The sequence below is a fragment of the Arachis ipaensis genome, chromosome B2 (genome assembly GCF_059453495.1).
Source record: "Arachis ipaensis isolate K30076 ecotype BB chromosome B2, ASM5945349v1, whole genome shotgun sequence".
Taxonomy (NCBI): domain Eukaryota; kingdom Viridiplantae; phylum Streptophyta; class Magnoliopsida; order Fabales; family Fabaceae; genus Arachis; species Arachis ipaensis.
The window spans coordinates 102,631,320-102,643,606 of NC_142437.1; the positions used below are offsets into that span (position 1 = coordinate 102,631,320).

The following is a 12,287-nucleotide window of genomic DNA, read 5'->3' on the forward strand; positions in this document are numbered from 1 at the left end:
TCCATCAATAAGTATCGCGTATGTGACCATACGAGGACGAACTCCTTTGCCCTGTCTAACAAGATATTGTAAGTATTTAAATCAGGACATTTACCACGAGCAAGCATCTGATCTTGCACATACGACAAATTTCTTTGAGGCATCTCTTTGAACAAACTAAGAGCTTTATCAACTCTTTTGATTTTACAATATCCATCAATCATGATATTATAACTCCGAACATTACGTTTAAAGTCCATTTTCACCATATCATCAAATAAAGTAGTTACCTTACTCACTTTCTTCGCAAGAAAATACCCATTTATTAAAGCAAAGTTTAAGACCTCTTTGCAACATCAAATGAAACACTTAGTGAGCTTCTGTGGTTTTTCCGTCCTTACACAATGCATCAATCAGTATGCTACATGTATGAAGATTAGGTTTGATGTTAGTTTGCACCATTTGATTCAGCAATTGAGTAGCTTCTTCTAACTGATCCGCACAGCATAAATTGTGAATAAGTGATAACAACAGGAGAAATTCCACGTGCAACCATCTCAGAAAATTTTCCTGCCTTATTTACAAGATCCTCTTTGCATAATCCGTCAATAACTGTATTGTACATTATTACATTAAATTTGATTAGTTGCCTCTCTAGCTTTTGCATCAACTCAATAGCAGCTCTTTTTTGCCCCGGGATCTGGCAGAGGGGACGTATTTGTCTCTTTATTTTTTTGCCAACCCTCCACTACACATCATCACTCTTCTCTCTACATCAGCATTCTCCATTACCGTTCTTCAACCCCAACTCCACAAAGAGATATAATTGTCGTGCATTATTAAAAGTGAAAGACTTAAATGTATTTTTCAATTTTGAAATGCCAAAATGTTCACGGTTAAAAAAGACTATAACCTATTTATCTTTCACTCAAATACTTAAAAGACCAGTTCAAATAACTAAATCTGTAAGTACACATCGTGGTCTAAGCCACAATAACAATAGCAATGATAACGAAAAAATGTGCACAATGGTGTGATCTCAATTCATGAAATTTAATAAGAACCATGTCAACAGCTCAGCAAATTAGTTTTCTGCTGAGATATAAGAACAATGAGAATGACTTTTTCTTTTTCTTTTTCTTTTTTTTTTTTTTTTTTGTGCAGTTTCACACTTTCAAAGCCTTCTCTTACACCATGCGTCCATAATGTTGTGCAACGAGCTTAGATTTCACCATCCCAAAATTGCTCAAGAGATCTGTAGACACCGTAAGTTTCATGAATGAAAGTGGTACCCCTCACTAATCGTGCCTGCAACAACGAAGAACACTTCAGAAAAAACTGTTTGCTACCATGGAAGTAAAGAACACCTTCCGCAATCCACAGGATAATATCATACAGTCTGATACTTAATGTCAAGAACTAATTATCCCAAAAGCTTAACTTATTTAGTGAAATAAATACGTAATTTCATATCTAATATGTTTCCTCATGAAAAAAAACTTTTCAAGCTTGATGCATGAACTAAGAACGGGAACAATAAACAACCAATGATATAGGCCATAATAACAAGTGAAAAGCCAACTATCTCAGAATTAGATTAAGAGATGTCAAAAAAAAAATTATTTATTTGACAAGCACCATGCTTACAAAGCTTCTAATCTACATGAATCTCAACTCCTCAGCCTCAAAGCATAGGAAGAAAACAAGCTGGGATGTTTGTGACAAAACAGAATCCAAAATCAATTAGTAAAAGCGCCATATACTTAATTTATAAAACAAAATTCCGACAAAACATTTTAGATTTAATGCTTCAAGAGGTACCTGCAATATAAACATAACTGCTAAACATATTTAGGTTGAGATACTATGAAAGCTGAATACTCACTTGTTCAATCTCAGAAAATTTAGCAAATAGGTCTTCCGGTATAGACCAGCCAAAAACATCAAAATTTTCCCTTATTCTTGCTTCATGTGTACTCTTGGGCAGCACACTATGGCCCATTTGCAGTCCCCACCTCAGAGCTACCTGCGCAGGAGTCTTGCCTAGTTTCTCTGCAATCATATTTAGAACTGGATGCTTAAGAACATCACTTTTCAGCCAGGTTGTTCCCGGGGAGCCCAAAGGTGAATAGCCCTACAGAAATGCAATTAAAAGGTCACACAATTCATGTAAGAAAAAAATCAAACAAAAAATGAACTTTCACAAACCTACTTTAATAGTTTTACTCAATTTTCTTAGATCATCTTCCGCATTTGTCCATTGGACATTTGGACTACACTCTATTTAGTCTCCCCCCCCCCGAAAAAAAAAAAAAAAAACCCCCAAACCCCAAGTTGATTACTACAAACCTACTTCAAACATTCACGAACCACCTCAGAGCTAGATTCTATCAAATTTTCTACCAACTAGCAACACTCTCTACCAAAAAATAAAAGAAAGCCTGAAAACAACAGGATGATTGATGAAAATAGCCAACATGGTGCAAACACGAGAGATCATCCAACATTTGCTGACTTACAGAGAGGTGGACACCTTTGGATTTGCAGAAAGCCCGGAGTTTGTCCTGCTGCCAAGAAGGATGACACTCCACCTGGTTGACAGCAGGAGGAACCCGAGCAACCTCCAGCAAGTCCCCAAGCTTCTTGGAGGAGAAATTGCTTACACCTATAGCTCGAGCCTTGCCAGAGTCATATAGTGCTTCCATTGCTCTCCAAGTGCTAGGTATGTCAGGCGGCACAAGATTTTCAGGCTTAAAGCCCACTGATCCTTTCTTCATTGGAGCAGGCCAGTGAATCTGAAAGGGCGGAATTGTCAGTTTGCAGATTACAACAGAGTATGCGTATATAACCTGTCTATTAACAATACCATGCCAAATTCTGAAATTATTCGATACAATATTATACACGCATTAAAAACACATAAAAGTCAGAGCAATGTAGCACGTGCATGAAGTACTAATTTGGACTTCCTCGAATGAAGACACATGGTTAACAACTGATTTACAATTGTTGCATAAGAACATTTTAGAATAGAAAAATTTATGCATATGGCATTTAGCAAAGCTATATACCATCTGTAAACCAAGCTATAAGTGGAAGCATTTTTCCTACAAATGAAAAGTTAAAACGGAAAGTATATTTAGCTTAATGACTTCATATTGAAAGGCTGTATCATGTAAATCCAGATACAATACTTCCCTCTAAAATTCAAAACAAATTATATATAGACAAAATAATCAAGTTCGAAAGTAATAAAATAATTAATTGCATATATTTAAATTTTTAGCATCAAACAGTTAGAGAATATTGGAGATTTGGTGATATTACATACAAGGTACAAATCCACATAATCAAGCTGCAAATCTTTCAAAGTCCTGTCCAGTGCTAGTGGCACATCTTCTGGAGCATGATCGGTATTCCTGCAGGACACATCTCAAATACTTGGGTTCTATTCAAGGAAGATTAACAAAGATACATGCTAGCATAATGCTATCAGAATTACTTTAACTTAAAGGCTTAAACATGGAAAGCAAACTAATAATCTAAATTCTAGAATCTAAAAACAAACCATAGTTTAGAGGTAATCCACAAATCCTCACGTTTCACTACACCCTCATCCAAAAGCTTCTTCAACACAACACCAATCTGCAATCACAGTGAAATAATTTCTTTTGTACCCAACCAACCATCATTTCAATCATTTGCTCCAAATAGTTAGTTAATGTTATAGAATCAATGTAGCAGAACACAACATCAATACAAAAAGAGAATAAAAGAATCCTAATTTATGTCAATTACCTCCTTCTCATTGCCATATATTTGAGCACAATCAATGTGGCGATAACCAATCTGTAACATACATCAAACCAATTAAATATGAATCATCATCAAATAGAACAAGAACATGAGATATTTTTAATTGCAGTCCACCACAACAATATAGCTCCTATGTCAATAAACATATCATGATGATAACCAGCAACAACCACGTTTGTCATGACAACAATGCCACTAATCGCAACACACACCACAGCCATCATGAGTGATGAAAACCGCAGCGCAATTCAAAAGCATATAGCTGTGTTCCTTATACATTATCACTGTACGGAAACTGAAACTAAGTGATTGACAAAATAGCAAAACAGAAAACAAAATTTAAAAACTCAACTTAACCAACCGTGTAATTCAATTCAATGATAATACATAGTTAAGGAAATGAACTTCTGAGAGAAAAAAGACGGCATGTAGAGTGATAATAGTAGTAACAAACATCAAACAAGTAGAACAAGCCTTACCAAAATCAAATTTGAGAAAAATCGAAATTAGAAAGCATAAGTGTGAGGATGAAATGGATTAAGTGGAAACCTTGATGGCAGCGGCAACAGCTTCACCGACGAGGCCAGGATTGGACTGCCATGTTCCCAGGCCGACGGAGGGGATCTTGGCTCCGGTGTTGAGCTCGAAGAATCGGATTTCGTTCGTCATTTTTCTTTCAATTTTTTTTCTCGGAATGCAAACAGGTTATTAAACCCTAGTAGAGTGAAAATTCTGGTACGGAAGCTTTTTAAAAGATGATAAGTAGAAAAAGGAGTCGAAAACAGAAAACTACATGTGAGCAGAAACCGAATCTGTGCTTTTCTTGTTGCGGGAATCCTCAGGAAGTTTTGTCCACAGATGTCAGAATAAAAAAGGTGGTGGAGGTAGTTAGATTATTGATTTATTAGTTTATTAGTTTATTAATTTAATAAATAGATTACTGATTGAATCTGGTTGATTCAGTTCGTATTTAAATAAAATTTATAAAATAATTAAAAATTTAAAATATATATTTTTATTAATATTTTAAATATAATTAAGTTTTAAATTTTAAAAATAATTAATATAAAAATAAATATAAAATTAATTAATATTACTACAATAATATTTAATTTGACGTAATAAAAATAATAATTCATAAACTATATCTAAGAAATAAATTCAAAATCTAGGTATAATTATAATTTAATTAATTATATATAAGTTTCTTTTAGAATAAGTAATTTTTATATTAAATTAATTTATACTTATTAAATTATCCAAATATGTGCTGAAAAAAATTAATATTAATAGATCAAATAATTATAAATAGCAAAAATATTTTATAATTAATAAAAGCATTTTATTTACTTTTTAATATATATATATATATATATATATTTAATAAAATTTAATGTTTATGTTAATAATTGTATACCATTAAAAAAATAAATTAATTTTAAAAGTGTTAAATATAAAAATAAGAGTTAAATATTTTTGTATATATATGTGTGTATTAATTAGGATATCAATTAAAAATAAAATATATGCTTTAAAAAGCATGAAAGATAACCAAAAACAAATTAGCTTAGTGGTTGTCAATTTGGTCTTTATATTAGAAGAGCCAGGTTTGGTCAAGTGTCAGCTTAAGCGGTTTGTTTCTTTAAACGGTTAGAATACTAAATCGGACTTAATTAATGTCCGATTAACCAATTTTTGGTTAGATCAGTCAATTCGATATGATTTTTACAATTATGATTTTATCCACGTTCTTATTATTTTTATGAAAATTTTTTTTAACAAATATTGTGACTTATGGAATTATGACATGTTGAAGTGTCAAGTGTCAGCTATTGCCATGTGCTGTAGGTGTATATTGATACTCGATAGTTTTTTTTTTTTTATAAAACAGGGAGCTCCAGGGCCCAAAACAAAAACAAACTAAGCTCTTAGAATTCTAGCAAACATGACTTTCCTTTTATCATCATCCAACATAGGGCAAGAAAAGAGGGCGGAGTGATGAAATGATGAACACCCACTGGGAGATTGTGGGTGTGCTTCGCCAGAGCATCTGCACTAAAGTTAGTCTCTCTGAAAACATGGTTAACACTGAAGTTTTCGGGGTTGGCTTGGAGATCTTTAATGGCTCAAATAAGGGAGGTGCAACCATGGAGGGGGTTGAGCTATTCTACAGCAACTTCACTGCATAAGTAGAATCCGTCTCCATTCTTACCTTCTTGAAACTCATTTCAATGGTAATCTTGAAACCTAAGTATATGACTCATAACTCTGCAGCTGTAATAGTGACTTTTTCAATATTCATCATGAATCCTGCCACAACCATGCCTTTAGAGTCACTAATTTGCTTGCCACACGCACCCGAATCCCTTGCTTAAAGAACTGAGCCGTCGACATTGACCTTGTACCATCCTTCATCTAGCGGTTTCCATCCGATCAGAACAAAGTGTGAAGCTTGGAGGATGTCATTGCTCTTCTCAGTAAGAGCAAGAATATCATGGTAATTTTTAGCTATTACTTTAAGTTCCTAAGCAACTTGCTGGTATGGAGTGTTCTCTTGTCTAAAAATTTAGTCGTTACTTCTTTCTCAAATTATGTTGCAAGTGGTAAGAAAAAAAGTAAGCCATGAAGTCCCACTGTTAGATGGAGAGACTCTGTTCAGGTTTTCATATAACCAGTCTTGGAGAGTTTGGCTAAAGAAATGGTCCTGATAGTCTCTATTCAAGCCGCTTATCTAAATATTTTGGAAAAAAGGGCAGTCCCTAAGCACATGGAGCAAATTTTCTTCGTGATCAATGCATCTCGGGAAGTTTCCGTTGTCTTTAAGTCCTCTTTCTTCTGTTAACATTAGTTAGCAGGACATTATAAGATAATAACCAAGAAAATGTTCCCAGTCTTTGAGGAACTCTAATTTTCCAACAAGTTTTATAAATTCAACTAGGTTCATCATCTTTCACATATATAATATTGTAGGCTGATTTGATAGAAAATTTACCTTGCGGGTCTGGTAGCCAACGAATAGAGTCTAGGCCAAGAGAGGGGTGAGGCGCTTTCATAGTGTGAATCAGGTTGGTAACCTCTTCTGGACAGATCGGGAGATCTTCGCCCAATCCCAACATCCATGCATAGTTATCTAGTGTATCATCTTTTATGTGCTTATCAATTTGAATAAAGGATAGTTCACTAAGATTAGCAATTCTAGGAATCCAATGAGCTGTCCAAAACTCAATGCTTTTCCCATCTCCTATATGCCATATTAGATTGCTTTGACATTGATTCCAAACTTTTACAATTCCTTTCCAAGCATTAGAGCAATTGGTCCTGTCCATTACCTTAGGAATGAGGCTGTCTCCACACCCATATTTGGACTTCATCACCTTCACCCATAAAGCTTGGCCATCATGAATTAAACCCCAAGCCAGCTTCATAAGAAAAAGATTATTCGATTCTTGAGCTTTACATAAACCCAAACCTCCTAGCTCTGTCGGCTTGCAAACAATGTCCCGGTTGATTAAGTGAATTTTCTTCTCCTCCTCATTCAACTCCCATAGAAAATCTCTACAAATTTTATCAATTTGATTGCAGACTTCTTTAGGCATCTTCATGATTTGCGTAGTATAACTTGGAATTGTAGAAAGTAATGATTAAACAAGCGTGCATTTGCCCGCCAAAGAGAGAGTACGCAAATTCCAACTCGAAAGCTTAGCTTGCATCTTGTCTAGGATAGGTTGAAAATGGATCCACCCAAACTTCTTATAGATGAGAGGGACACTGAGGTACTTTCCAGGGTTGCTTGTCAGAGGGATGCCAAGTTCTCTACTGAATTCCTCTCTAATAATGTGGTTAACATTTTAAGAAAAAAGCATGCACGACTTGTTTAAATTGACTTTCTGACCAGATGCTTCACAAAACGTGTTGAGTTCCTCTTTAATAACTCTTTACTTGCTTGTGCAAACAAGACAAGGTCATCTACAAAACATAAATGAGACAAGGGAGGTCCATTCCTAGGAGATAAGGGGATAGGGGATCTCTCTGCCTTATGCCTCTTGTTAGGTTGAAATCCTCAGAGGGGAAACCATTCCAAAGAAGGTTCATAGAGGGAGAAGAGATGCAATGATGATAATATTGATTAAGTTTTTCGGGATGCCTATGTCACATAGGGTATCCATAATGAACCTCCAGGTCGATCTTAATAGCCATGAGACCTTTGCCACTTCTTCTTGTCCTCATAGTGTGGATCACTTGAGCTACTAAAATGTTGCCAGTACTAATCCTATCTGGTACAAAACTTGCTTAAGTGTTAGAGACAATATAGTTTAGATTAGGTTTCAACCTCTCAACAATAACCTTTGTAATAATCTTATAATAGACATTACAAAGGCTGATGGGCCTGAAGCGAGCATAACTCTCTGGTGAAGGAACATTAGGGATGATAGAAATTAGGGTCTGATTCACTTTGGCAATCTCTTCTGGGTTCTGAAAAATCATTTGCACCCAATTAATAACGGAATCAGCCACAATATCCCATGAGTGTTGGAAGAATTTTGCTGGGAGATCATCCCTTCCTGACGCCTTCCAACTACCCATGCTAAAAATTGCATGTTTAATCTCTTCACGACTAATATTACTGTTGAAGACGCCTAGGTCTGCCTCAGATAATCTAGGAAATCTACCCTCAATCGAAAAATTTGTAAGCATTGAATTATAATTATAAGGGGCATAAAAGGATTTAAAAAAGGATACTCCTAGGTCCTTTAGTACCTCCACATTATCTGTCCATTCACCCTCGCTATTTTTTAAAGCTTTGACCATGTTTCTCCTTCTTCTGCCATTTGCTTTCTGGTGGAAATACTTTGAATTTTTATCTCCAAAGTTGATAACTTTGCATCTGGACATTTGCTGTCAGTAACTCTCCTCTTGGACAATAATCGCTTCATATTCCCTCCATAAGTCTTTTTGGAGTTTTATCAGAAAAGGGTTACTGTTGAAGGATAGATTTTGGTTGACACCGTCGAGTCTGAACATGATTTTTTGCTTCTTCTTGAAAATAGAACCAAAGACCTCCTTATTCCACACTTTAGCTTGTTCAGTAAAGATATTGCTGTTAAAGATAAGGTCTCCTTGCTTACACTAGTTGTTTTTCACTAAGTTGTTGTAGCCTTCATGAAGAAACCAAGGTGCAAGAAGCTTGAAAGGTCTATCTCGTCTTTTCTCCCTTAAAATATTGAAGTCCAATAAGATTGGTAGGCAAGGTTGCGAGAACCGGACCGGTCATTGAACTGATCGAGTGACTGGTTCAATGGTTCAATGGTTCAGCCGAGGTCGAATCGTGATTGAACCGATTTAATTAAATATAGAATAAAATTATAAAAAAATTCAATATATAATTTTAAATATTTAAATTCAATAAATTTTAAACTAATAAAATTTGACAATTTGACAATTTCACATAATAAAGTATCCATAATTTATCACTAAAAGTTCATAAACAACTTTAAATATCAAAATTTATAACCAAAGAAAATCAAAACGCACATAAATGACAAACACAAAATGTTCTACCACCAAAAAAAATAACATTAAACAAATATACATTCTCTATATACAGCAGCCATTACAAAAATTAGTCATTTATAGCAAAATTCAGGAATCAAAATTGAATTTACATATAGCAGGTCAGCCATTACAAATGACTAAAATTAATGAATTACATACAGCAAAATTCAGAGAATTAGATAATACATACCGAAGCAGAACTCTGCATCATATAATTAACCAAATAATTACAATAGCTATGATTAATTAATTAACCAAATAATCCAAAATTGACCAAATAAAGAAGCAGAACTCTGCATCAATCCATATAATTAACCAAAATTAACCAAATAATTACAGCATCCATTACATACAGAAACAGAACTTTGCATCAATCTACATAATTAACTAAATAAAGAAATCTGCATCAATTCATATAGTTCATTAACAAAATAAAAAAGAATTGGTTGAAAACCAATACAAACTCACCGCGGCAGAGAGCAGAGAAGGTGTCTAGGTCACGGCGACAGAACAGAGCAGCTTCCATGACGTTGAAAGAACAGCTTCCGCCGATCAGACGAGCAGACAACACTGACCAGACAACCAGAATAGCTTCGAAGTTCAGACGACGATGTCGTTGCAGCAGTTTCAATCTGCGAGTAGACTAGACCAGACCAGCTTCCTTCCATCCGCCCGTTGGAGGTCCTTCTACCCGGTGACAGCGTCAATTGTGATAGACTGAGAGGGACAATGACCTTCGTTGTTGATGAAAATTGGGAGTGAAATTAGGTTGAGGTGTGGTGGCTGGTGAATAAGGGGATTGGGTATCCAATTTGCATAAAGGGTTGGGTTGGATTGGGTTACCGGGTCAGGCGGTCATCTATGTGGGTTTCTTTTTTTTTTTTTTTTGCGTCTCAAAACGACGCCATTTAGGACCCAAGGTGAAAAATCGGTACCTTTAAAAAATTGATCGGTTTAGCTGGTTCACCAATTAACCATCGGTTTGACCAATTTTTTCACCGATTTTTTGCAAGACTGTTCTGGGGGTCACCCAAACTGGCCAGGTGACTGGTTTTCGGTTAACCTGGTTGAATCGGCCGGTCCGGTCCTTTTTTCAAAACCTTGTTGGTAGGTGATCTGACTTCATTTTAGGGAGATGCTTCACTCCAACTATTGAGAATATATCACTAAAATCCAAGTTACAAAGAAAACGATCAAGTCTGCATTTTATCCGGTTCCTTTGCCAAGTAAAAGGAGGTCCAGAAAAACCCAAATCTTTGAGCCCGCAATGCTGAATACATTCTCAAAATCTGTTTGTATCCTGGGATAGATTATGGCTGCCCTTCGATTTCTCATGTGAAATGATGGAGTTAAAATCTCCACCAAGGCACCATGGTCCTTGGGTTGTAGCAGCTAACTCTTCGAGATCGTTCTAGATGTTGTTACCGTTTGTAGGTTGAGGGTTCCCGTAAACACTTGTAAAGAACCAACAATTATTCTCCGTATCTTTTATCTTCATATGAATGAATTGTTTCTTAATTTAGATGGGTTCAATACATCTTTCATGCTTATTCCAAAGACACCAAATACCTCCGACAAACCCTTCCACATTGCTAATGCACCAAGAATCAAAACCTAGGTTCTGGATAATTCTCTCTGCCTTAGATCTTGACACATGAGTTTCAAGTAAAACACATAAATTTAGTTTGTAACGACAAGTTAAATCCTTAATAATAATAGGAAATCTTTTAGAGGAGACCTCTCTACAATTCCAAATTAACAGATTCATTATAAACAATAAAAAGAAAGTTGAAGAAACTTCCTGATTGTTATTGATGGTTTGCCCCACCATAACTGTATCTGGGGTCACATCTCCCTCCATCTATGGTTCTGAATCGTTCATGGTTGCATCCTTATTTGCCATGTTGTTAGACTCTCTTGGGTCCAAAGGTTTAGTATGCTCTTCTATATTGGTTTGGTTCTTGTCCCCTCCTTCCATGATAGTTTCAATAAGAGCTTGAGTGGTATGATAGATTTAGGAGGCCTCCAACGTGAACTAGTTGGAGAATTTATTTTAGAAATTTGCTTGTTAAGGTAAGAGAATTGTCTCCAGTATTCTTGATGTTGCTCCTCTTTTTCTTTTTTATTTGCTTGTGGTGGTTGATTGCTATCCTGATTAGTTAGAGTGTATTGAAAGATTTTATGATATTGAACTGGTTTCTTGACATATTTAGAGGCTACTAGGGTCTTCTTACTAATGGTAGTATGCTTTCTCTTTATGATGGGAATAGAATTCTTTTGTCTTTACTGGTCTTTTTTGGTGAGATTTTCTTTTTTGGTTTTCTGCTTAGTTCCTGCTTTCTCATGGGTCCCCACTTATTGGTTGTCATTCTTCTCATTTAATTTTATCACCTGATGGACGTTAGGCTAGCTTTCTTCAGCATTCAAATTTGTTTTCTGATTTTCTTCAGCAAGATTTGAAATCTTGATTAGTGGACCCTTTCTTTTTTTTTTTTTCTTTCCTGAATTTTCAGTTTTAGGCTTCGTCTTCCTTTGGTTTTTCTTCACAAGTATCCATGGGCCATATGGGTTATTTCCTTGATTTGTGCTGATTTCCTCCTGATTAGTAGTGTGATTTAGCAAATCCTTCCCTTTTAGTTGCACTTCTTGAGACGTGGGTGGGATAGTTTTCTGATTAATCACAATAGAAATATCTTTCCTTTTTGGATCCTGTTGCAGACCTCGTACTTCCTAACTTGACTCCAGACCATTGCTGGGTTCTTCATGGCTAGTTTTATTGCCCTCAGCCGCCTTAGGTCCGCCGTTACTAGTGGTTCCAGCTACCTTGTCATGGCAGTTTTTCACTCTATGGTCATATCGGCCACAGTTAAAGCAAATTTGTTGTAGACCTTCATACACAATGTTAAAATCTCTGTCAAGAGCTGTAAAAGTTGGAATAA

At 35.5% G+C, this 12,287-nt stretch overlaps 1 protein-coding gene across 1 annotated transcript; it reads right to left on the reverse strand.

Moving 5' to 3' along the window:
* Positions 1-877: 877 nt before the first annotated feature.
* On the reverse strand, positions 878-4,741 carry LOC107625601 (NADPH-dependent aldo-keto reductase, chloroplastic). Its single transcript, XM_016328283.3, has 7 exons — positions 4,345-4,741; positions 3,778-3,828; positions 3,548-3,624; positions 3,311-3,398; positions 2,499-2,774; positions 1,865-2,113; positions 878-1,287 (listed from the first exon to the last, which is right to left on the reverse strand). The coding sequence occupies exons 1-7, from the start codon at positions 4,462-4,464 to the stop codon at positions 1,201-1,203; spliced, it is 948 nt and encodes a 315-aa protein (XP_016183769.1). The 5' UTR covers positions 4,465-4,741; the 3' UTR covers positions 878-1,200.
* Positions 4,742-12,287: the final 7,546 nt, after the last annotated feature.